At 40.1% G+C, this 26,554-nt stretch overlaps 1 protein-coding gene across 1 annotated transcript; it reads right to left on the reverse strand.

Annotated features, from left to right (window-relative positions):
- Positions 1–7,370: 7,370 nt before the first annotated feature.
- LOC143031943 (uncharacterized) lies at positions 7,371–25,773 on the reverse strand. The gene is made up of 2 exons (XM_076196326.1): positions 25,233–25,773; positions 7,371–11,714 (listed from the first exon to the last, which is right to left on the reverse strand). The coding sequence occupies exon 2, from the start codon at positions 11,005–11,007 to the stop codon at positions 9,712–9,714; it is 1,296 nt and encodes a 431-aa protein (XP_076052441.1). The 5' UTR covers positions 11,008–11,714; positions 25,233–25,773; the 3' UTR covers positions 7,371–9,711.
- Positions 25,774–26,554: the final 781 nt, after the last annotated feature.

Consider the following 26,554-nt stretch of genomic DNA (forward strand, 5'->3'; position numbering starts at 1 on the left):
CACCCACCTTCTCCTGGGGTCACCAACTCCTCGTGCCTTTTGATCCCCACCCCCCACCTGGGAGGTGCCAACCGCGCGTCCCAGTCTGTGCCACATTCCCCCACCCCCACACACACACCTTGATCTCGAGATCAACACATTCTTCGTCTCCTCCATCTCCCACTTCATAGTCCTGCAGCCATCTCAAAGGACGCTTGTCGCGGCGGGGTCTCCGCGACACCGCCCCCTCTTTCACCACCAAGTCGTGACTCTCTTCCTCATCTTCTTCGTCATTCACCACACGACGAAGATCCAAAATATGTCACGGCACTCCCTCGACAGAGGCGTTGTTCCGTGAATTCACCTCCGTTACGATCCCTCACCCTTATCCTCAAGCCAAACTCGTCTATTAACTCCCTCAGGATCCCAAGACGGCATTCCACAAGGACCTCTTCAGCTCCCTTCGTGCGTACTCTCTTCTCAGCCGTTAGCACTGAGTTCATCAAACCCCACTACTGTGGCTGAGTCAGTCCTGATTTCGATCTCACGCAGCTCCCATTTCAAAGCAAAATTGACTCCCTTTATAGCCGCGTCCAATACGTTGATGTGATGATAGTTATCCTTTTTTTTTTTTTCGCTGACACGCTCCATCTTCGTCTACCACGCCTGCTATCTCCAAGACGACGCCCGTTGCTATGCTACTACGGGTATAGACAGTTGCTCACCGAACAAGTAATAAATAGGACATTTGCTCACCAATGGATTATTTTTACTTTTCTTGAACTTAATAACAAATAGTATGTAGGATGCTTTTAGTTATATTAAAGTTTATTACAGCAATAATATACAAACAATATACAAACTTAATAACATAATATACAGAATGTTTTAGTTATATTGAAGCTTATAACAGCAATAATACAGGATTCTTTTGTTATATTGAAATTTATTACAGCAATAATACACAAACAATATACAAACTTTCATATATAAGTTTTTAATTAATCATAAAATTCAATACCAATTTCTTCCATCAATATATAGTGATTACAGTTTTACAACTGGTGCATTACTGAAGTGGGTTCATTGTCCTTTGTGGTTTACAAGTCCAGTCTAATGGTGTGGCCAACTGCATTTAGAAAGTCAGGAAGACACTGACTTCTTACAGCATACCCCTGGCACAGATAAAGTAAATCTTTATCATAATTGTTAGAGGCCAAGAACTTATCAAACTCTACAATATAATCTAATGCAATGTTTTAGTTGGTTTCAGTGACTCCTTACCCTAACACTTCTAGCTCATGAACTAGAAGTGTTAGGGGTAGGAGTCAATTCAGACTATGAAAGTAAAATTTCCGACTTATTAACCCATTCAACTCCGATGACAAGATGTCTTGTCATTTGGTCAAATAAAACAAAAAATCATAAAACACCAAAATGTTTGATCAAACACCAGAAAAATATGACGTCAATCCTCGCTTCGCTCGCAGCGAAGCGAGGATTGACGTCATATTTTTCTGGTGTTTGATCAAACATTTTGGTGTTTTTTGATTTTTTGTTTTATTTGACCAAATGACAAGACATCTTGTCATCGGAGTTGAATGGGTTAAATGACAGAGATACATACGAACAACTGACAAAGAATCCACCAAAGAACACGACCTCTGATTTTAACAGACGTGCTCGTGATATTGTAGGTAAAGAAATTTTTAAAAAGCTGAAAGTTATTAATCCACAGTTACCAGACTTTTACTGTCTCCCAAAAATTCATAAAGAAGACATCCCTTTTAGACCAATAATATCAAGTAGGAAATCCTGCACTAACAAGACCTCAAAATGGCTCACGAAAATATTGTCGCCGTTTGTAGGATGTTTTTCAATGTCTCACATCAAGCACTCGGAAGATTTCATAAGTAAAATCACAAGCCATATTTTACCAGCCAACAGTAAAATACTAAGTCTCGATGTAGTGTCCTTATTGCTGTAATAAACTTCAATATAACTAAAAAAAAACCTGTATATTGTTTGTTATTAAATTCAAGAAAAGTAGAAAAAAAAGTAATCCTTTGGTGAGCAAATGTCCTATTTGTCACTTGTCCGGTGAGCAATTGTACGGTGAGCAACTATCCGGTGAGCAACTGTCCTACACCCATGCTACTAGCTCCATCGTACCACACTACGCCTGGGCCCTGTTGTGGTGCGCTCCACTGTCCTCTCACTGGATCATCATGTTTCATCCGCTGTACGACGTCACGTATCATCGTTAGCGTGGCCTCATCAACCTTCTCTCCCCAATCCTTCGACCCTGACCGCCTCTTAATATAGCTGCACGCTACACTGAGCCAACCGGCGATCGGGTAGTGACCCACCAATTTGCCACACAGAAAGAAGAGCTCTCGTTTGCTCATTTGTCCGTAACCTTAGGGATCTCGTTGCTTTTCCTGAACAGCAGGTTTCCAGTCCCGTCTCTCTCCAGTCGCAGTCCCAACACCGCTCTCCCTTCCACCGGTCCCGGGTCCTTCGCTACTAATCCGTACCTACCGAGCCAAATGTTCCACTACGTCCGTCGCTGATACCTACCACGCTACCATCCACACTAGTATGTCATCGAGGTATGAGTCAGTGCCCTTCTTCATCGTTTCAGTCTTCTCCAATACGGTCTTCAGGATCCTCGGGGCTGAGCACAGCCCAAACCCCAGTCTGGTAAGCAATACGTTTTACATTTATATCTTACTAGTTAGTACTTCCATAGCTTCTTCGCCACGTGAATTTGTAGGTAAGCCGCCCGCAGGTCTACAATCGTGGACGCTCCCCTCATTTGGCGCCATCTGTGTAGGGTCTCATTACACAAGTCTACAAAATCATCGCCAGTATGACACCTCACGAACTGGTTTAGTTCTCGGTTGGCTGTACCACTGCCCGCCATCAAGGGCAAGATTCCACCCTCCACCGGCTCCTCCCAAGGACTCAAAATCCCACCATCAATCCACCGCTCTACTTCGGGGTCAAAGTCGTCCCTCACCCCCTCTCTGAGAGTCTGCTTGTAGCAGTCGACTTTGTTCTTCAAAAGAGGTGAGCCTTCTTTCAGATACCACTCTACACTTCTGGCCATCAAATTTCACCAGGAAGTCTTCGTCCTCAATCGTGCAAGGCACCGCTCTCTCGACAGGGCTAAGTTTTGCGGTGGTACTGCCCTCCACGGCCCTCATTGCCATTCCTACGTCCACTTGCGGCCTCAGCCGGGTCCTCGTTCATTCTCCCGTGCTCGAGTCGCGTATCGCTCCAATCCTCACTTGTCCGGCGATAAACGTGACTTCTCCAAGCTGAGTAATTGCATCCATTCCCAGCACCACGTCGATTCCCATTCTAACTGTTCTAATGACGAGCACTCTTAGTAGTATCTGACTGCTCTCGACCATCATTTCAATTTCCTGGTCACCTTCACACTTTGTCTCTCTCCCGTCGACTGTCATCAGGGCCACATCTCCCTGTCTGAACTCTTGAACCACGTCGGTCATCACAGTCGTGGTTGAACAGCCGGTATCTATTAGCACCTTCGGGCGTCTTCCCCCTAGCCGGACATCCACGTCAGGAGCCTGGCGTGGGCTATCAATTCGTCCATATTCGCCGTCACCGCACTGTTTATTCCTTGTAGTCCAGTGGATATGCGACCTGGAAAACCATTCACAAACACCATCCTCACTAGTTTCTCCAAGCCTTCGCCCTCGAACGTCAAGAGGCCAGCTAACCTTCTAATTTCGTTGGCGAACACATCAACCTACTCGCCTGCCCAGCCTATTCTTTGCAGCTGACCAAACGCATCAAACGGACTCTCACCGAAAGCCTCTTTCAATATTTTCTTAACCTTCCCCGCATCCAATTGATAATCGGCAGCCATTTTCAGATAGATGGCCAACACGTCCTTCTCTGGATTAAGGGCAATATATTTGGCCACGTCCGTCACTCCCGTAAGCTTCGCTACCAACTCCGCCTTTTTAAGCCACCTGGCTACGTCTCCATTTCCATCAAACGGCCTTAAGGTGATATTGTTCATCTTGAATAGCTCCCTGGAGCTCGTCGTCTCGCCCATCTTGGTGCCTAAATAGCTTGTCAACTAAAACGGCAATTTATTTACTCTATTTTTGTAGAAATCCCGCTCCTGCAGTTGCTTCTGCTTCAGTCTTTAACCCTCCTTGGATTGACACCACACAGTCCCTATGCTATTTTTCCCACCGCCTAACTTGTAAGACAGCCAAGCCGCGTCCCCCTTTCATCCCATTCACACAGACATGCACACATCCGTGGCCCTCACTACACTTGCCCAGGCGCACAGATCCGCGGGCATCCCCCCCCTCCCAGGGTCACCACTGCTCGCGCTTTTTCACAACCCCCCACCCCCACCCCCACCCAGGGGTGCCAACCGCGCGTCCCTATCTGTGCCATATTCACCTCATTCACACCACAGTAACACTGTTATTTATCAAATCAGAGTAAGAAATAGAATTCTCATATTATTACATCTTTCCCGTCAAGAATCTTATGGAATATTGTATTGAAAAGGATAATGCAACCAGCGGCGGCGCCAAGGGGGGACTTGGTTAGCCCCCCATCAGTCCCCCCAACTGAAATGAGCAAATTGAAAATTTAAAACACGCATTGAAATAATTTTATGAAATGGAATTTTTAATGGTTAGGTCTAAAAATTTGTCAGCCATCAGCGCTAGCCCTACCATTAACCCCCTCCCCCATCTGAAATGAGGACAATATATGTGTATTATTGCGGCGTTATGCAAATTTAACTGCTTTCATTATATATGACCGACGTGCGAGCATTCCTTACTTCTGGGGTCATCGAATGTCTCTTTTATAATCAGGCCATCCTTCTAAAATAAATATTCTAAGTGTATGAAATACACTTAGTAGTGTCTTTCAGAAACTAAATTACCTGCAGCATCTAGCTGTTCATTTGTTACAAAATTTATTTGAACCTCTATATCTTCAATTTGCATATCCTCAGCCCAGCTAACTCTACTCAGAGCATCAGCTATATACATTACATATCTTTGCCTTATATTGTACTTGCAGTGAATATTTCTGAAGTCTTAGAAGCATTTTCTGTAACCTCAGAGGGACTGAAGACAGGGATTTCTTAAAAATACTCTCTAAGGGTCAGTGTCTATAATTACAGTACCTTACTTCTACCATACTGATAAAAATTAAATTTTTCTGCTCCCAAATCTATAGCTAGGAGTTCTTTCTCTATTTTGGAAACAATTTTCTGAGTCTTGGTTAGGGACATGGCAGCATGGGCAATAGGGTGATCTTCTTGTAAAACACATGCCATTACAGTATATCTCAATGCATCAATGATCAAAGTGGCTTACAAATATCAAATCTCAAAACTGGTGCTTCACTGACCATGTTTTTAAGTTTTGAAAACATGTCTCTTGAGCTCCTTCCCACTTGAAATCTTCTCCCTTCTCCAGCAAACCTCTCAAGAGGTTCATTGATATCAGCCATATTTGGAATGAACTTTCCTAAGCAATTAATCATTCCCAGAAATCTTAGTAGTTCTTGCTTATCTTGAGGGGCTGAAAACTCCTTAATGGATTTTACCTTCTTGTGGTCTGGTCTTAATCTATCAGCTGTTAATATAAGACCAATGTACTCTGCCTATGAATACAGTATTAAGAGGTTCTCTTGTAACTGTCCAGCCTCCACTTTAGTTGATACTGTCCTAAATGTATGAGTATCATCAGCAAGAGAAACCACAACCAAAGTTTCACTTGTTCATTGATGTATGCTATAAGAATGAGAAAAAGTAGAGGGCAGTATACCGAGCTTTGTGGCAATCCACTGGTGACGAAGGTTCAATAACAATTTTAATATTTTTATCCTTTTTATGAACATGATTTTCAAATATACAATACTGGGTTGCAAGAGGAATTGAATATGATAATTTGTTCTATATTTGTACATAAAATCCTTAAGCTTAATGGGTAGTATGACAAAAATTAATATTCACTTTGGAGGGCTCATCTTTGGACTAACCTGCCGGTCCATTCGATTTTCCCGACAAAACGAATAAAGATACACAGAAAAAATGTATATGCATTTCAAATTAAGATATCACCAAATCATCAGTCAACAACTATCGACCACACCGTGTCTCGTACCAGTTTAGTTTCTGATTAAACTAACTAAAGTCATAGCATTGGGCTTAGGTGGGGTTTGGAAATGTATTACACCAAACATGGTACACCTCACTTGAAAAAAAATGTCCCCCCTTGTAGGTCTAGGTATGGTGAGTAGGGATTCAATTTAACAGACACATGGAGCAATATTTATGGGCCTATTGAAGTGCACAGTCTGGCTTGAAGTCTATATAACAACACCCCCCCATGACAAGGAGGTTCCCGTAAGGGAGTACCTACTTTAGAAGCCTGAACAAAACTCCAATGGGGTAACAATGTTAAATCTCTCACAACTGGGAAACCCTGTTAACTCTCTGGCTGGCCAAACCCCATGACGAAAGCTCCACTGAAAAAAAGGGCTAAGAGCCCCCACCATTGGGGAGTCCTCATAAAGTGGCTCCACTGGGGATTCTCCATTAACAACCTACACTGAGGCAACCTTGATGAAAACTCCCAATGTGTACATTTGGTTCATGTGTACACTTATTATACATTCATGTAAGTTTCAATTTGGAATTTCTATACAATTGGCAGTTGTCAAAAAGTCTATCTAAAGGAACACCATGTGAGGACAAAGCATTTATTATGACATTTTTCTTGTTACAGCTTTATCAAGTACCAATTGGACAGGAACACTTTCTGATTTTTTCTCTTTTTGTTGGTACTTTATATTGCTGTAATAAGTCATCATACTTCTGTGCTGTTTTTTTTTTGTTTTTTTTTTATAAACCTGGAATCTGTCCTTACAATTCAATCATAATACATAGATTTAAGTTGTTATATTGATCCAGATTTGGCTATATTGTGGGTGTCAGGTAATAAAGTCACAAAAAGTCACCATTTTGCCTAGGAAAAAATCAGTTATCATATAGTGGTCTGTAATAAAGTCACAGAAAAAGTAGTAATTTTGGATATGAAAGCAGGCGACTAAACAAAAATATTCAAGTCACTGTGCACTATATTAATCTCTTTTTCACTGTGACAAACTGTTGTGCTCATTGTACACCAATGCATTTTCTCTCACCTGTTTCTATTTCTACTGAACACACTGTGACAGATTTCCTTTGCAACTGGTGATTTTCTGTGAGGAGAAGTTGTGAGAATAAACTATCCAAATTTGTCAACATATGTAGACATTTGGACCCCCTACCACACATCCTGTGTCCTCATTTCTTTCTTCATTATGATAGCAAGTCACAATCTCTTTTCATACACTACTCTATAGAAAGAAGAGTCCCTTTCTTCAGTGCTCACATTTTCACTTGACAAAATTAGTAATACAATGGAGAACACAATGAATAAAGGAAGTGACCTGGATAAGAGGAACTGACATCCCCACAAGGTCAGATCTGCTACTAAGCAAAGAACCAGACATCATCAATTCCTTGAACTATCTTTGCCCCATTGGATAAAGTGGCCATGAAAACTTGAGTCAAAAGTAGGTACCTAACTTCAATATCAAGAAATGTTGTGTAATGGAGTTTGGAAAAATAAAAATAGAATATCAAGGAATTATAAAATTGGTGAGGAACAAGTCAAAAAAGTGAGCTCAGAAAGGGACCTAGGAGTAATAATTAGCCAAAACATGTCACCAGACAAACATATCAACAAAATAGTTAGAGAAACCCTCAACCTACTAAGGTTGATGAAAGTGACATTTGACTATTTGGATGAGGAAATGGTCAAGAAAATATTAGTTACTGATAAAACCAAAATTGGAGTATGCTGCAACACTATGGACACCCAGAACTAAGAACAATATAAAGAAATTAGAAAGAATACAGAGAGCAACAACAAAGATGGCACCAACACTCTCCAAATTGACATACGAACAAAGATTGTCCAAATTGGAACTACCAACTCTGGAACAAAGAAGAGAAAGATGAGATTTACCAACTATAGAATCAAGAAAGGAATGGAAATCTTAGAGATGATCTATTAAAAGTGGGAAAATAGAAAAACAAGAGGACATGAAAAGAAACTAAAAAAGGATAATTAGAGCAGAGATCTGAAAAAGAATAGCTTCCCACACAGAGTGGTGGATACCTGGAATAAATTAAATAAGGCAATAATGTGTGCAAATACTATTCAAGAATTTAAGAAAAACTTGATGCTGATTGATACAAAGAAGGGTCACATGAGCATAGCTCCCTTCCCATATAATACAAGTAGGTAAATACAACTAGGTGAAAATACACTGGTCTCCAGCCTGCCAGATAAACCATATTAGGCGTCTAGAAGAGAAAGGGAAAAATGCTGGCATCATGCATAACCCATTTTGTCTCCTAACATCAAACATTCTAAGAACCATATTTCATACTGTGTGATGTGGCATTATCCCCTTTCAATACTAGACATCTCATATGAGGAAAGATTAAAAGCACTGGCTCTGTCAACTTTGAAAATTTGAAGAGAAAGTGGTGATATGATTACAGTATTCAGGTCACTAAATAGGATAGGTTACACTGACAGAAGAGATCTCTTAAGGTTAGGAGGGCTTAAAGAGGTCATGAGAACAAATTATGAAAGACTACATGTCTAAAGGATGTGAAGAAATAGTTTTCCATGTAGATGCATAAATACTTGGAATAGCTTAGGTGGTACAGCCCAAGCTGGAACAAAACATGAATTCAAATTCAAATGTGATAATTGCAAGTCAAAAATATACACTAACTTGGAATTGTATATGAATTTGAGGCTAGGTATGATAAGTTGGAATTGGTGATGTTATCTAACGACTCTTGCTTCCTTCCTTTACAGTACAATTAAATTCACTTGTGTGTCTCATGTCATGGTTGGATTGAAACAACACGGGACAAGGTCAGTGTGGCCTGTAAGACATACATTTAGTCAATGTAACACAATTGTATTTCAGTTTTGTCTTATTTATTGTGGTTTCACAATACTGATTAATACCACAATCATTTATTTACCTATTTCATTTGTTTTATACAAATCAAGGAGTCCACTGTTTCTATATCATATTAGTTCAAACTTAAACTAGACCATTTCCAACGCATATAGGTTGAAATGATGAACAGATTTTAGATATTCTGGTCCTATAAAACATTCACTACTACTTCACTAGTATAAGTTCACCACAGCATCATTAAATAAATCATAACAATTTCATACAGAACTTTGTAGCCAGGTATAAGACTTTTTTTTTTTTCTTATTCAAGAAGTATGTCACATTCATTTCTGCCTCGAATCCCATAGGTCTAGGTTTGAATCTAATGAACATCTCCCCACAAAACTCCAATCTTTCATGAGAAATGTGCAATGCAATATCATGTTGGAAAAGTTTCTATTTCGTGTGGGTTATATGACTTTTGAAAACATCTTACAAGAAAACTGCATCATACAAGCAGCAGTAGATAGGCATCTCCTGTGTTCATCATTATATTCCATTTGATATTACTCCTTCATGAGAGAGCTACATTCCACAGATTATGGTGGAAAGGCTTCTTTCCACATAAGACATCACATGCTATTTCAAATCTCCCTTTGGTGAGAAGGCTCCATGTTACAGGTCATGCTATTGGACAGGCATTTCTCCAGTGTGGGTCATCATATGCTGTGTGAGACTACCCTTTTGTGAGAAAGCTTTATGACACAGGCCACACTGGAAAGACTTCTCTCCTGTGTGGGTCCTCATATGCTCTGTGAGAGTACCCTTTTGTGAGAAGGCAGAACCACACAGGTCACACTGGAAAGGCTTGTCTCCTGTGTGGGTCCTCATATGCCGTGTGAGACTACTCTTTTGTGAGAAAGCTTTATCACACAGGCCACAATGGAAAGACTTCTCTCCTGTGTGGGTCCTCATATGCTGTGTGACAGCACACTTTTGTGAGAAAGAAGAACCACACAGGTCACACTGGAAAGGCTTGTCTCCTGTGTGGGTCATCATATGCTGTGTGAGATATTTCTTTTGTGAGAAAGCTTTATCACACAGGCCACACTGGAAAGACTTCTCTCCTGTGTGGGTCCTCATATGCTCTGTGAGAGTACCCTTTTGTGAGAAAGCAGAACAACACAGGTCACACTGGAAAGGCTTGTCTCCTGTGTGAGTCCTCATATGCCTTGTGAGATTACCCTTTTGCGAGAAGCAAAAATCACAAAGGGTACACTGGAAAGGCTTGTCTCCAGCATGGGTCCTCATATGCAATGTGAGAGCACTCTTTTGTGAGAAAGAAGAACCACACAGGTCACACTGGAAAGGCTTGTCTCCTGTGTGGGTCCTCATATGCTGTGTGAGATATTTCTTTTGTGAGAAAGCTTTATCACACAGGCCACACTGGAAAGGCTTCTCTTCTGTGTGGGTCCTCACATGCTCTTTGAGAGCACCCTTTTGTGAGAAAGCAGAACCACACATGTCACACTGGAAAGGTTTCTCTCCTGTGTGGGTCCTCATATGTTGTATGAGATGGCTCCTTTGTGAGAAAGCAGATTCACATATATCACACTGGAAAGGTTTCTCTCCTGTGTGGGTCCTCATATGCTGTGTGAGAGCAGCCTTTTGTGAGAAAGCAGAATCACACAGGTCACACTGGAAAGGCTTCTCTCCTGTGTGGGTCTTTATATGCCGTGTGAGATAACTCTTATGTGAAAAAGCTTTATCACACAGGCCACACTGGAAAGACTTCTCTACTGTGTGGGTCCTCATATGCCTTGTGAGATAATCCTTTTGTAAAAAAGCAGAATTGCAAAGGTCACACTGGAAAGGTTTCCCTCCTGCATGGATCATCATGTGATCTTTGAGGTGATTATTTCGTGAGAAAGATTTATCACAGAGGCCACACTGGAAAGGCTTCTCTCCTGTGTGGGTCCTCATATGTCGCTTGAGATGACCCTCTTGTGAGAAAACAGAATGACACAGGTCACATTGGAAAGGTTTCTCTCCTGTGTGGATCACCACATGGTCTTTGAGGTCATGCTTTCATGGGGAATCTTGATTGCTCAGGCCACACTGGAAAGGCTTCTCTTGTGTGTGGATCCTCATATGATTAGTGAGAGAACCCTTTTATGAGAAAGCAGAAACACAGGTCACACTAGAAAGGCTTCTCTCTTGTGTGCTTCCTTGAAAGCTTTGTGAGAGTATCCTTTTTTGAGAAAGCAGAATCACACAGGTCACACTGGAAAGGCTGCTCTTCTCTGTGGGCCATCAAGTGATTTTTAAGGTGACACTTTTGTGTGAAAGCTTTATCACATAAGTCACACTGGAATGGCTTTTCTCCATTGTGGGTTATCATATGAAAAATTGATTCTTTTGTGAGAAAGCTACATTGCACAGGTCACATTTGACAGGCTTCTCTCCTGTGTGGCTCATCATATGGTTTGTGAGAGAACCATTTTGTGAGAAGGCACAACTGCACAGGTCACACTGGAAAGGCTTCCCTACAGTGTGGGTCATCATGTGATATCTAAGATGACTAGTGATAGAATTGTGCCTCAGATGTCACACTAGGTCCTTTTCATTGTATAACAAATATGGAATCTACAGATAGCTCTTCCAATGAAGTGGTGAAATTTACCTTCATCCTGAAGAAAAAAATTATTTATAATAACATCTTGCTCTGAAATTGTGCAATATACTCTGACAGGATAGTGGATGTTTTATACACAAACAATTTCATACCCAAGTTTGTTCCTAAGCAGACCCTTTGCACGTGCCATGACCTAACATAAAATAGGAAGAAACACTAACAGATATGGTGATATTATATTCCATTCTACTTTTTCATTAGAAATGAGGAGAAAATCATCCTATAGCTACATGTGTACTCATTCCACCAGAACTATTCAAATTTTGCTATAACTTTTCTCATCATGTTATGCTATTTGGAAGTGAGCAATGGCCCAGTTGGTGACAACAGTCATATTTTGATATAACTCCATAACAAACCATGTTTGGGCTCATAATACCTGAATCTAAACATGACCAACTCGAGGAAGGTTTATTCAGTTCATTTGACTCAAATAAGTGATACAAGTCACACCATTTAAGATTCACTGGTAAGTGGTGTACCTGTGTTATTATCCTTAACAAAATGTAATAAACAAAATTTATCTAGGAAATTGTAGAGGTATTATTCATATCTTTTCTCATCACATTTAGTAAAATACCTGTTTGTATAAAACGTTTTCAATCTACAGGTCATTTAAACATGAAGAATTATAGACACATACCTGGTCATCTTTAAGGAAGTCTGTGATTTCTTCCTTTCTAGTTGTGACACTTGTGTGATAATAATGGGGGAGGAAAAAAAATCCAAATTCTATTTGTGGCACTTTTATCTTATATTAGTACTATCTCAGTTTAGGTGTCCCTCCCTATTGACAGTAATTAATGTCAAGTTGGATGTTCTATGAGCTTTGCTCTAATTAAAGCTTGTCCCATATTTCTGCTCAAATGGACACTTCCCATATGAACACTTTGTACAAAAACATAAAACAGTACAGACAGATGTACTATCATCGGCACGTATATCCAGTACACTGGTTGGACAGTGGCTTGTGTCAATCAGAGACTTGATCTGGCAACTGTGTGTTTGTTTACACTGTAGTGAAAAATATGAATGTGTTGGAGCCCCCACCATTATAATGACCAATTAACCATTTTTGGGATTACCAATACAATTAATGAAGTTGATATGTGTGTGTATAGATATGATACTGCTACAACCAAATAGATATTCAGTGACCAATACTAACCGCAGTCAGTTGGTGGTTAGTGACACACACCTCACTCCATTTCAAGTGCCCCAGCGACATGCAGCTTCCATGGCAAAATACTGCATTGCATGCCTGGCTTCAAGGAAGTGCCAATCTATGTAACCAAACTACTAACCACCAATCACCACTCAACTGTTATTACTATTGGTCACTGATTATCTATTAGGTCATACACACACATCATATCAACGGAATAGCAAACTGGATACTGAAAGAATGCATGGAAGAATTAACTGACAAAATATATGATATAATTAAATCCTCACTTAAAGAAGGAAAAGTACCATTGGACCGGAAAAAAGCAAACATTGTACCAATTTATAAGGGAGGTGATAAGGAAGATCCATCTAACTACAGACCAGTCTCACTAACAAGTACAATAGCAAAAATTTGTGAAAGAGTGATCAAAAACAGATGGGTTAAATACCTGGAAGAAAAATCTATACTGAACCCAAATCAATTTGGATTTAGACAAGGGAGATCCTGTACAACAAATCTGATCTGCTTTTACTTAAGATTAGTAGACATAATACAAGAAAGAGATGGATGGGCAGACTGTGCTTTCCCGGACCTGCAAAAGGCATTCGATAAGGTACCTCATAGGAAACTAATAAATAAGATAGAGTCAAAAGGTGGCATCAGAGGAAAATTATTGGAATGGATGAAAGACTTCCTGATTGGGAGGAAAATGAGAGTTGTAATTAGAGAAAAATTCTCCAACTGGGAAGAAGTAAAAAGCGGTGTCCCGCAAGGATCAATACTGGCCCCGATCATGTTCGCTGTATACATTAATGACATGAATGAAGGCGTGGAGTGCTATATAATTTTTTTTGCAGATGATGCAAAATTACTTAAGAAGGTAAAAATGGAAGAGGACTGCAACTCATTGCAACAAGATCTGGACACAATATGGAATTGGACTCAAAAGTGGGAAGTAAAATTCAATATTAAGAAATGCAGTATAATGGAATTTGGAAAGAGTAGAAACAGAATATCAAAAGATTACAGAATTGGGGAAGAAAAAAAAACTATGAAAAAGATCTTGGAGTGATGATTGGAAAGGACATGAAACCAGATAAGCATATAAAGAAGATTTTCGGAGAAACCTATAACTTATTGAGAGCAATCAAAGTGGCATTTACTTATATGGACGAAGAAATGATAAGGAAAATACTAACTACACTAATAAGACCAAAACTTGAGTACACAGCATCACTTTGGACACCCAGTACCAAAAAGAATATTACGAAACTAGAAAGATTACAAAGAGCGACAACCAAACTAGCACCGACACTCGCCGAACTAACATATGAGCAAAGACTATCCAAATTGAACCTACCAACTCTGGAACAAAGAAGAGAAAGAGGAGATTTGCTATCTACAGAATAATGAAAGTAATGGAAGTTTTAGACAGGAACGACCTATTAGTATGGGAAAACGGTAAAACAAGAGGACACGGAAAAAAATTGAAAAAGGATAGTTATAGAAAAAACTTGAAAAAGAACAGTTTCCCACACAGAGTGATAAATACATGCAACAAATTAGACAACAAAACAGTATGTGCTAACACTATACAAGATTTTAAGATAAAATTTGATGCGGAGAGATACAAAGACGGGTCACCACAAGCATAGCTCCCCTCCCGTATATTACAACTAGGTAAATACAGAGTGGAAACTGAAAATTGTAAACTGGTCATTATAATAGTGTATGCTCCAGCCCATTCATACTGTTTTACTGCAATGTAAACACACAGTTACAAGATCAATTCCAACATGAGCCACTTTTCAACCAGTGTACAAGTTGTAAGTACATACCAATAGGACCTTTCCTCCTGTTAGGGAGGTGGCAGTCAAAGCATACACCTATCCAACACCTTTTCATTAGTCTTGCATTTGCCTAGTTGTTCTCCTGCAATGGGAAACACCTTGTTGTTGTGGTGTGTGTGTGTGTGTGGGGGGGGGTGCACATCCCAATGACCTGGCAAGAAAGACTATAGAGGGCTTCAGTCCCAGCTCTTCCTTACAGGGAGAGGGCCACCCATGCTAGCAAGGTCGCAGTTGAGGGAGCTAGGCTGCCCATATGGGCCACCTGATGAGGTCATCCTTTGCTGTATGGATTGGGATTAGTTGTGGAGAGAGGTATTAGCTATCTTACGAAAAAAAATTCGAATCATAAGGAACCACTTTTAAAAATAAGTAGCTCCCATGGGGGATGAGGTACCCCATTTATGATGACCAGTTCTTGCTCCCCTCGTAGTTCCAGTATACGGCTGCCCTTGGCTCCTGGAGCCAGTTACTGTATATCACAAAATACCTCCATGGATACACTTTAAAAATCCTCTGGTCTTCAATAGGCAGTTGACCAAGCCCTTGAGATATCACTCTCTGGTCATAATGGTCATGTTAGATATGTGCAGGCTGAAGCTCATACTCCCCCTGCCACTGTTTCATGCTGGAAGACCCTGTAGGTCACCTGTGAAGTCCTGTCTTGGCATCCTTCAAATAATCAACATCTATACATCCTTACTACACTATGCTATCCACTCTTGTCTCAAGCCTTTTGCAACAGTTCTCCCCCATCCTTTTCAAATACAATGGTGACTGTCTTTCTAATCCATTCTATGTGACATTTACATCTGGTAATGCTGCCAAAACTGCATACAAGGTAATAAATTCACTGCACCTTATAGATGACAACCTAATTGCCAAGATCAATCAAACAATGTAGTTGACAGAATTATTATTGTTCCAATCTCTTCGATGATGCTGTACAATGTGCTCCCAAAGTTCACCACATCCCTACACCTTACTGGTTTGTGGCATAATATGAGGGAAACTGAGGTAACTTTATCCATGCTGCTAAGTATCCAGTGGGAGAGACTAGATTACCCCCTACAAATACCCTCAAGAAATATGGTAAAGGTGATCCAAGATAGGGATTTAAACACAGGCTATGACACTCCTCCATCTACCTTAGCCTTCAGATGGAATTCTAGAATAAATCAAACCACACCAAGCAGCTAATTACTGCAATGGGTGTATAAATATCAATTATGCCTCACCTCCGTATTTGTCAATCTTTACACACGTGTATACATATATATTGTACTGTATACATATATGTACATGCATATATATATGTTTGTATGTATATACAGGGTGTTCACGATAAATTTTATAATAATTTCATCTTCGGTCATTTCAGAACCATTTGAAGGACTTAACAGTAGTAAAGTGCAATGGATAGCTGATTCTGTGGACTACTGGTGGGTGTGAGAGCTAGAGAGCATGGATGACTGGAAATCACTGGAATATTGGGAAAGAGTGACTTGTATCATGATGATTCACACCAGATTAAAAAAAATTGGGAAAACTTAGCTGCAGCTCAGTACTCTTTGAATACTGCAAAGGCCATAAGATGTGAGCTGGAGAATTGTGACAGAGATGTAGAAGCAGTGGCTAGCAAGAACATAGCAGGTGTTCTGACTCTGCACAATGAAATTCATCGAGAAGCTGCAAAACAAGGTGTGGCAAGATCCAGGCAAGGCGATGCGGACTTTGGCAAGAGAGATGGGTGTGGGAGTGGCAACTATGAAGAAAGCACTGAACGAGGATCTTCGCTACTCCTCATACAAGAGGCACAAGGGCCAACTACTCACCACCAAGGTCCAAGAGAATAACCTTACAAAAGCTAAGAAACTTCTCAACAAGGTCAAACACCAAGTCAAGCTGGGGATGCTCTGGTTTTTCTCGGACAAGAAGAACTTCTGCCAGGATCAGTTTTACAATGCACAGAACAACAGGTGGCTAGCCTACAGTCTGCACAAAGTCCTGCACTTCATGAAGACCAAGTTCCTTCAAACTGTGATGGTCTTTGGGTGTTTCCAGTGAAACCCATGTCATGCCACTCCACATCTTTGAAGAAGGACTCAGACTCACTACAGATGGGTATATTGAATTGCTGTCCACTGTTGTCAAGTGCTGGGGGGGGGGAGGGTAGCTGTGGGAAGACCATACGTGTGACAGCAGGACTCAGCTCCACGTCACACCTCTGGCAAAATCCAAGTGGCTGTCTGAGAACTTCTACAACTTCACCAGTCCCAACATTTGGCCCACAACTTGCCTGATTGCAACCCCATGGACTGTTACATGTGGGGCACAGTTGAAAAAGACACCAATTGTACTGCCTGCAACACCAAGGATGAGCTGATTGCCAGGATCAAACTGGCGTTCAGATGTCTCTTGAAGGACACCGTGAGGGCTGCATGCTGTAGGTTCAAGTCCTGCCTGTAGGCCGTGGTGGAGGCTCAAGGTGGCTTCTTTGAGTAAGCTGTATTTGGTAAAAGATCCTCTAAGAGATGCACTTTGAATTTTGACCAAGATGTGACTTTTACTTTCCTTTCCAAAAAGTGTCAAATTCATCCCAAATACCCTGTATTTATAAATGCATATATACTTATACAGTACATATATATACAACAAACCACCACACCTAAACTGGTGGCAAGAAAAAATTGTGGCAACACCAGGTAGCCATACCAGGAACTACAATGCAGTTTTTTGGGTGGCCTATTGAGTTTTAGAAAACATGTATTTACAGCTGAGTTCTAAGCATTGCTGTGTCTTAGATAGCCGAGTTTGGGAGATTCAACCTGTATATTTTTACTTTGTATTTATGCACACATATTCTCTATACATTACTAGGCTTACAAGTTTTCTTATGTGCTTAAGTATTTCTAGAATGTGTTTAAAAGAAGTGTTTATATAAATTGAAATCTTTAAAGAGTGTGAGAGTGCTTAGACTAAGAAGATTAATATTTTTGGGCATTGTTTCTATATAGCAAATTTTCACCTATCTCATCCAGTTTTAGATCATGAACCCCACAATTAACAGGGATTACTACAACTAATGGCAGATGCTTGGTTTAATGGAAACATGTTCACTTATCCAAACTTTCCATGATATTCCCCCTAGTTATTTTTAAACTTCTGTTATATCTTCCTCTATTCGGGAACTCATTAAATCAGGCTTCTGCTGTAGTACAATTTGAAAGGAGTCTTGATCAATTCTTGCTGAATCAAGAGACTAAATATAATTTTGAGGAAACTTATACTAGAGGTCAACTGGGGTGGGACATAGAGTACACAAATCAGAAGCCTGACCTACACAAGCTGGAAGTGATCTGGACATATAGGTCATATCACCTGCATCCAGTCTCTATGTAAAATTATGTAAGTGAATATTAAGAAAGCTTTTACTCACAAGAATATCACAATCAGTGCACATTGAATTCAGAGTGAACTTCATAAATTCTTCATTTTCATACTCCAGAAGACAAAATGGAGCCCCATCCCCCATTAACAATGTAGAAACAATAACAATGTATGCATACAGGATATACATGCAGATAAATATAAAGATTCTTGCCAGTCTCATTTATTTTTTAAATCGCTCCCAATGATGATGATGATGTTAATTTTATGTATTTAAATATAACACCAAATACAGTGTTTAGGAAGAAAGTCAAGCATAAGTACACATGGGTGAGTGTGGTGGATGAATGGATGGCAGATGGAATGTTAATGGATTATATAGTGGTAACCAGGAGTACAGTAGAAAGAGTTAAGGATGTACATGTTCTAAGGGGAGAAAGAGGAAAAAGGCAGAAGGTAGGGAGGTACTTAGAGTGAACTGCTTAAATGAGAAAGAAAAGGAGAAGGAGCATAAGTAAAAGGTGGAGAGATGAGTGGGAGGGAGTAAAGGATAGAGTAGAACAAGGAGCGGAGGAGGAATGGGGATTGTTCAAGGAGGGAGTCACCAGGTGTGCAAAGATGGTGTGTGGAACAAGGAGGACAGGAGGAAATAGAAGGGTAGTGAATGGTGAGATGAGGAAGAAAGGAAGGGTGTAGAAGAGAAGCAGGCTTTATTAGATTGGTTACAAATTAGGATGAGGGAATCATATGAGAGATACAAAGTAAAGAGAAGTCAAGCATAACATAAAGGAGGCAAAGAGGAGAGCAGATGTGAATGGGGTAAGAGTACGACAGAAAATTTTGAAAGTAATAAAAAAAAATTTGAAAAGAAATTAAAAGAGGAAAAGGAGGTAAATCAAGTAAAGAAGAAAAGGAAAAAGGTGTAGATGGAGAGATGATAATGGAAGAGAAGGCAGTGAGAGGAAGGTGGGCAGAGTATTTTAGGGAGTTGTTAAATGTGAAGGAGGATAGGGAGGGAAAGGTAGTTGCAGTGGGAAGCACTAAGAAAATGACTGTGATGAGTGAGGAAAATGGAGGAGAAATAAAGAAAGATGAAGTGAAGGCAGCTGTTAAGATGATGAGAGCAGGTAAAGCACCTGGGTTGGAAGGGTACCATGCAGAATGTCTGAAAAAGGAGGTACAGTCATGGTGGACTGGCTGGTGAGGTTATTTAATGTTTATTTAAGAGAGGGTAGTGTGCCGGAGGACTGGAGGAGTGCCTGTATAGTTTCACTTTACCAGGGAAAGGGGGAGATGTGTAAGTGTGGCTGTTTCAGAGGGATTAGCTTGTAAAGTGTAGTTGGAAAGGCTTATGGGAGGATCTTGATTAAGAGGATTAGGAGAGGAACAGAGGGAGTAATTGGTGAGGAACAGTGTGGGTTTAGGACAGGTAGGGGTTGTGTAGATCAGATTTTGTGGTAAGACAGATATGTGAGAAAGCTATAGGAATAGGTATGGATATTTTTTGGGGCTTTTATTGATCTGGAAAAGGCTTATGACAGAGTTGACAGGGAGGCACTGTGGGTAGTTTTGCAGATATACGGGATAGTAGGAAAGCTGTTAAGAGCAGTCATGAGTTTTTATGAGAGTGTTAGGATTAGAAATGGAAAGAGAGAGTGGTTTGAGGTAAAGATGGGACTTTGTCAGGGATGTGTTATGTTGCCCTGGCTGTTCAATTTATACATTGATGGGGTGGTGTGAGGGCTTTTATTGATCTGGAAAAGGCTTATGACAGAGTTGACAGAGAGGCACTGTGGGTAGTTTTGCAGATATATGGGATAGTAGGAAAGCTGTTAAGAGCAGTCATGAGTTTTTATGAGAGTGTTAGGATTAGAAATGGAAAGAGAGAATGGTTTGAGGTAAAGGTGGGACTTCGTCAGGGATGTGTTATGTTGCCCTGGCTGTTCAATTTATACATTGATGGGGTGGTGCAAGAGGTGAATGCAAGGGTAGTGGGTGGGGGATTGGAGATGGTTAAAGAAAATGGAGAAAAATGGGAGATAAGCCAGTTGTTGTTTGCTGATGACACAGCGATTATAGCAGGATCAGAGGAGGGATTGAGGAAGTTAGTGACAGAGTTTGGGAAGGTGTGTGAAAGAAGGAAGTTGAAGATAAAAGTGGGTAAAAGTAAGGTGATGAGATGTACAAGGCAAGAGAGTGGCAACAGAACTGGAAGTGAGTATTAAGGGAGAGAGACTGGAGAAAGTGGACAGTTTTAGATAATTGGGTCTGAATGTGGCAGGAATGGGAGTGGGGGTGGAGGTAGAATGTAGATTGAGAGAAGTGAGTAAATGCCTTGGGGGATTAAAAAGTGTAATGAGAAATAGACATTTGGGAATGGATGCTAGGAGAAGATTGTATGAAAGAGTGATTGTGCCAACAGCACTGTATGGGGCAGAAACAAGGAACATAAGAGAGGAAGAGAGAAGGAGTTTGAATGTGTTTGAGATGAGGCGTCTGAGAAGTATGATAGGGGTTACTAGGCTAGATAGAGTGAGAAATGAGGAGGTGAGGAGGAGAACAGGGGTGGAAAGGGAGTTGGGAGATATGGTTAATGAGAGAATATTAGGATGGTTTGGACACATGGAAAGAATGAGTGAAGATTAGTAAAAGAGGTGTGGAAGGCAGAAGTGGAAGGAGTGAACATGAGGGGATGTCCTAGGATGAGACAGATGGATGCCTTTTCCAGATAAATAAAAGCCCAAAAACCATCCTTACCTTTTCCTATAGCTTTCTCACCTATCTTACCACAAATATATGATCTACACAACCCCTACCTGTCCTAAACCCACACTCTTCCTCACCAACTACTCCCTCTGTTTCTATCCTAATCTGCTAAATGAAGCATTAACAAGCTGATCCCTCTCAAACTACTACACTCACACTTGTCCCCCTTGTCTACCCTCTCTTAAACATTAAATAACTTCACCAGCCAGTCCACCATCCCAGTACCTCCTTTTTTCAGACATTCTGCATGGCATCCATCCAAACCACACAAGTCCATTACTCATTCTCAACACTGATTTTATTTTCTAACTCCTTATTTCTTCTCTCTTGTTTTTGGCATTCACCCATTCTTCATACACACTAACTTAATTTATTGAATTTCCATATACAGTAATTTGCAGCTTCTCACTCTAATAAACATATCCAAATAACAGTTCTATGCAATTGTTATTTGAATAATGTTTTTTTACATTTGTAAACTGACAAACACCTACAGATTACAGAATACAACCATGTCTGTGTGCACTATTAGTCATCTTGTGATGATCGAGACCTCTTTTGTGAGAAGCAGAATCACACAGGTCATACTGGAAAGGCTACTGTCCTGTGCAGGGGATCACATGATATTTGAGGCGATTCTTCTGTGAGAGAGTTGCACTGCACAGGTCACACCGGAATGGCTTCACTCCACTGTGGCTCCTCATATGCTGTGTGAGAGAACTCTTTTTGTGAGAAAGCTGCACCACACAGGTTGAACAGGAGCTTCTCTCCTGTGTGGGTCCTCATATGTTTTGTGAGATAACTCATTTAAGAGAAAGCTATATAACACACGAATGGCTTCTCTCCATTGTGGGTCCTCATATACTGGGAGAGCATTTGAGAGAGAGAGAAAAAAAAAACACAAGTCACACTAGAAAGGCTTCTCTCCTTTGTGGGTCTTCATATGCTTTCTGAGATAGCCCTTTTGTGAGAAAGCCTCATCACAAAGGTCATACTAGAAAGGCTTCTCTTGTGTGGGTCCTTGTATGCTTTGTGAGATTACTCTTTAGTGAGAAAGCAGAATTGTAAAGCTCACTCTAGAAAGACTTCTCTCTAGTGTAGATCCTCATATGCTGTGTGAGAGAATCCTTTTCAGAGAAAGTATAATCTCAAAGGTCAAGGTCAATCTTCTCTTGTGTGGATCATCACATGAGATTCTTTAGTGAGAAAGGTTTATCATGCAGGCCACACTAGTGATTTGTGAGAAAACCCTTATATGAGAAAGTGGAATCACACTGGAAAGTCTTCCCTCCTATCTGGGTCCTCATATGCTGTACGAGATGACTTTTTAGTGGGAAACCAGAATCACATTTGCCACAGAGGAAAGACTTTTCATATGTGGGTCCTCATATGTGTGAGACGACTCTTTTGTGAGAAGGCATAATCACAAAGGTCAAACTGAAAAGGCTTTTTCTCCTGAGTGGATCATGTGATCTTTGAGCTGATTCTTTCATGGGGAAGATTTAGCACACATGCCACATTGTAAAGGCCTCTCTCCTGTGTGGTTCATGAAGTGATATATATATATATATACAGTATATATACATATATATATATATATATATATATATATATACATATATATATATATATCTAATAAAGCTGCATCACACAGGTCACAAAGAAATAGCTTCTCACCTGTGTGGATCATCACATGATCTTTGAAGTGATTCTTTTGTGAGAAAGCTTTATTGCACAAAACAAACTTGAATGGTTTCTGTCATATGTGGTTCCTCATATGCATTCTGAGATGACCCTTAAGTGAGAAAGCAGAATTGCACAAGTCACAAAGGAATGTTCTCTCTTATGTGTGGGTCCTCATATGCTTTCTGAGATTACCCTTTTGTGAGAAAGCAGAATAACAGAGGTCACACTGGAAAGGCTTCTCTCCTGTGTGGGTCCTCATGTGCAAAGTGAGAACACCCTTTTGTGAGAAAGCAGAATAACAGAGGTCACACTGGAAAGGCTTCTCTCCTGTGTGGGTCCTCATATGCTCTGTGAGAGTACCCTTATGTGAAAAAGCAGAATCACAAAGGTAACACTTGAAAGGCTTCTCTCCTGTATGGGTCCTCATATGCTCTTTGAGAGTACCCTTTTGTGAGAAAGCAGAACCACACAGGTCACACTGGAAAGGCTTCTCTCCTGTGTGGGTCCTCATATGGTGTGTGAAAGAACCCTTTTGTGAGAAAGCTTTATCACACAGGCAACACTTGAAAGACTTCTCCCCTGTGTGGGTCTTCATATGTTGTTTGAGATTGCTCCTATGTGAGAAAGCACATTCACACATATCACACTGGAAAGGCTTCTCTCCTGTGTGAGTCCTCATATGCTGTGTGAGAGTACCCTTTTGTGAAAAAGCAGACTCACAAAGGTCACACTCGAAAGTTTTCTCTCCTGTGTGGGTCTTCATATGCTGTGCGAGATTACACTTTGCTGAAAAAGCAGAATCACAAAGGTCACATTGGAACGGCTTCTCTCCTGTATGGATCCTCATATGCAATGTGAGTGAACACTTTAATGAGAAAGCAGAAACACACAGGTCACACTGGAAAGGCTTATCTCCTGTGTGGGTCCTCATATGCAATGTGAGTGAACGCTTTCGTGAGAAAGCAGATTCATACAGGTCACACTGGACAGGCTTCTCACCTGTGTGCTTTCCCATATGTTGTGTGAGAGAGCCCTTTTGTGAGAAATCAGAACCACACAGGTCACACTGGAAAGGCTTCTCTCCTGTGTGGGTCCTCATATACAATATAAGAACATCCTTTTGTGAGAGCAGAAACTCACAGGTCACACTGGTAAGATTTCTCTCCTGTGTGGGCCCTATGTCATTTGAGATTGCTATGTGAAAAAGCAGATTCACATATATCACACTGGAAAGGCTTCTCTCCTGTGTGGGTCCTCATATGCTCTGTGAGAATACCCTTTCATGAAAAAGCAGAATAACAAAGGTCACACTTCAAAGGCTTCTCTCCTTTGTGGGTCCTCATATGCCGTGTGAGATAACTCTTATGAGAAAAAGCTTTATCACACAGGCCACACTGGAAAGACTTCTCTACTGTGTGAGTCCTCATATGCCTTGTGAGATATTCCTTTTGTAAAAAAGCAGAATTGCAAAGGTCACACTGGAAAGGTTTCCCTCCTCCATGGATCATCATGTAAGCTTTGAGGTGATTATTTCGTGAGAAAGATTTATCACAGAGGCCACACTGGAAAGGCTTCTCTCCTGTGTGGGTTCTCATATGTTGCTTAAGATGACCCTCTTGTGAGAAAGCAGAATCATACAGGTCACATTAGAAAGGTTTCTATCCTGTGTGGATCATCACATGATCTTTGAAGTCATTCTTTAATGGGAAATCTTGATTGCTCAGGCCACACTGGAAAGGCTTCTCTTGTGTGTGGATTACAAAGGATTACAAAGGCGGAGCATGCCGACAGGAGACCTTTTGGTCCATATCTACATCGGATGAAAAAAAAAAAAAGAATCCTAATAATAATAATAAATAAAAACTATAATAATGTATCAAATAAAATACATAAATAAAGGCATAGGCATTGTCAAACAACAAACAAGCAGGTAAATACTAAATAATAATGAATTGACATATAACTAATAATAAATGAGAATCAAGCAGACAAATGATAAAACAAAAACAAATAATACAAAATGAATAATAATCATTACAGCATCTTGCTTAGGTGTTTATTTGAATTATTTTTAAAGCTTCAAACTGAACTACATTGTACTGCCTCTACACTACATGGTTGGCTAAGTTGTTTCTACCCACTTCCAAATTGAGCCTATTTCCGGACAGTTTGAGACCATTGTTTCTTGTCTGATTCTCATTCAATGTGAAAATTTTGTCACTTTTGATGTTGTCAATTCCCTTTAGAATTTTAAAGACCTGTATCAAGTCACCTCTGAGTCTACGCTTTTTTAGGGAAAACAGATTCATATGTTTTAGTCAATTGTCGTACGATTTATTTTTGATATTTGGAATCAGTTTTGTGGCTCGCTGTTGTACTTTTTCCAATCTGTCAACGTCTTTAATGAGATTTGGTGACCATACGGAAACAGCATATTCCAAATGTGGACGAACTAACGATTTATATAGCTTGTTAATGAGTGATGGACTTTTGAAGTCAAAAGATCGTGCAATCAGTCCTAGAATCTTATTTGCTTTCTCAGAGGCTGAAATACACTGCTTGGATGATTTGAGATCGTTACTGATAATTACACCGAGATCTTTTTCACTATTCACTTTTGTTAACGAATTTCCAAATAACTTGTAATCATACTTACTGTTATTTTTACCTATGTGCTTAGTGAGAGAACCCTTTCATGAGAAAGCAGAAACACAGGTCACACTGGAAAGGCTTCTCTATCCTGTGCTTCCTTGAAAGCTTTGTGAGAACATCCTTTTTTGAGAAAGCAGAATCACACAGGTCACACTGGAAAGGCTGCTCTTCTCTGTGGGCCATCAAGTGATTTTTAAGGTGACAGTTTTGTGTGAAAGCTTTATCACATAAGTCACACTGGAATGGCTTTTCTCCAGTGTGGGTTATCATATGAAAAATTGATTCTTTTGTGAGAAAGCTACATTACACAGGTCACATTGGACAGGCTTCTCTCCTGTGTGGCTCATCATATGCTTTGTGAGAGAACCCTTTTGTGAGAAGGCACAACTGCACAGGTCACACTGGAAAGGCTTCCCTCCAGTGTGGGTCATCATGTGATATCTAAGATGACTAGTGATATAATTTACCACAGATGTCACACTAGGTCCTTTTCATTGTATAACAAGTATGGAATCTACAGATAGCTCTTCCAATGAAGTGGTGATAATCTGCATCCTGAAAAAAGAAAAAAAAAGAAATGTATTTATAATAGCATCTAACTCTGAAAGTGTGCAATATACTCAAATGAGATAGTGGATGTTATGTACACAAACAATTTCATACTCAAGTTTGTTCCTAAACAGACCCTTTGCACATGCCATGGCCTAACATAAAATAGGAAGGAACACTAACAGATACGGTGATGTCATATTCCATTCTACTTTTTCATTACAAATGAGGTGAAAATCATCCTAAAACTACATACTCACTCCACCAGAACCATTCAAATTTTGCCATAGCTTTTTCATCATGTCATGACATCTGGGAGTGGACAATGGCCCAGCTGGCCACAACAGTCATATCTTAATATAACTCCATAAGACCTGAATCTAAACATGACCAACTTGAGGAAAGTATATTCAGTTCATTTGACTCAAACAAGTAATGCAAGTCACATCATTTAATATTCACTGGCAAGTGGTGTACCTGTGTTATTATTCTTAACAAAATGTAGTAAATAAAATTTATCTAGGAAACTGTAGAGGTATTATCCATATCTTTTCTCGTCACATTCAGTAAAATCTACAGGTCATTTAAACTTAGAATTATATACAAATACCTGGTCGTCTTTAAGGAAACCTATGATTTCTTCCTTTCTGGTTGTGACACTCATTTGATAATAATGGGTAAGGAAAGAAAAAAAAAATCCCAATTCTATTTGTGTAATTTTCATTTGATATTAGTGCTCTCTTAGTTTAGGTGTCCCTGACTATTAGCATTAATTCA

The sequence above is a fragment of the Oratosquilla oratoria genome, chromosome 12, assembly GCF_046742065.1.
Source record: "Oratosquilla oratoria isolate Oo_2021 chromosome 12, ASM4674206v1, whole genome shotgun sequence".
NCBI classification, from domain to species: domain Eukaryota; kingdom Metazoa; phylum Arthropoda; class Malacostraca; order Stomatopoda; family Squillidae; genus Oratosquilla; species Oratosquilla oratoria.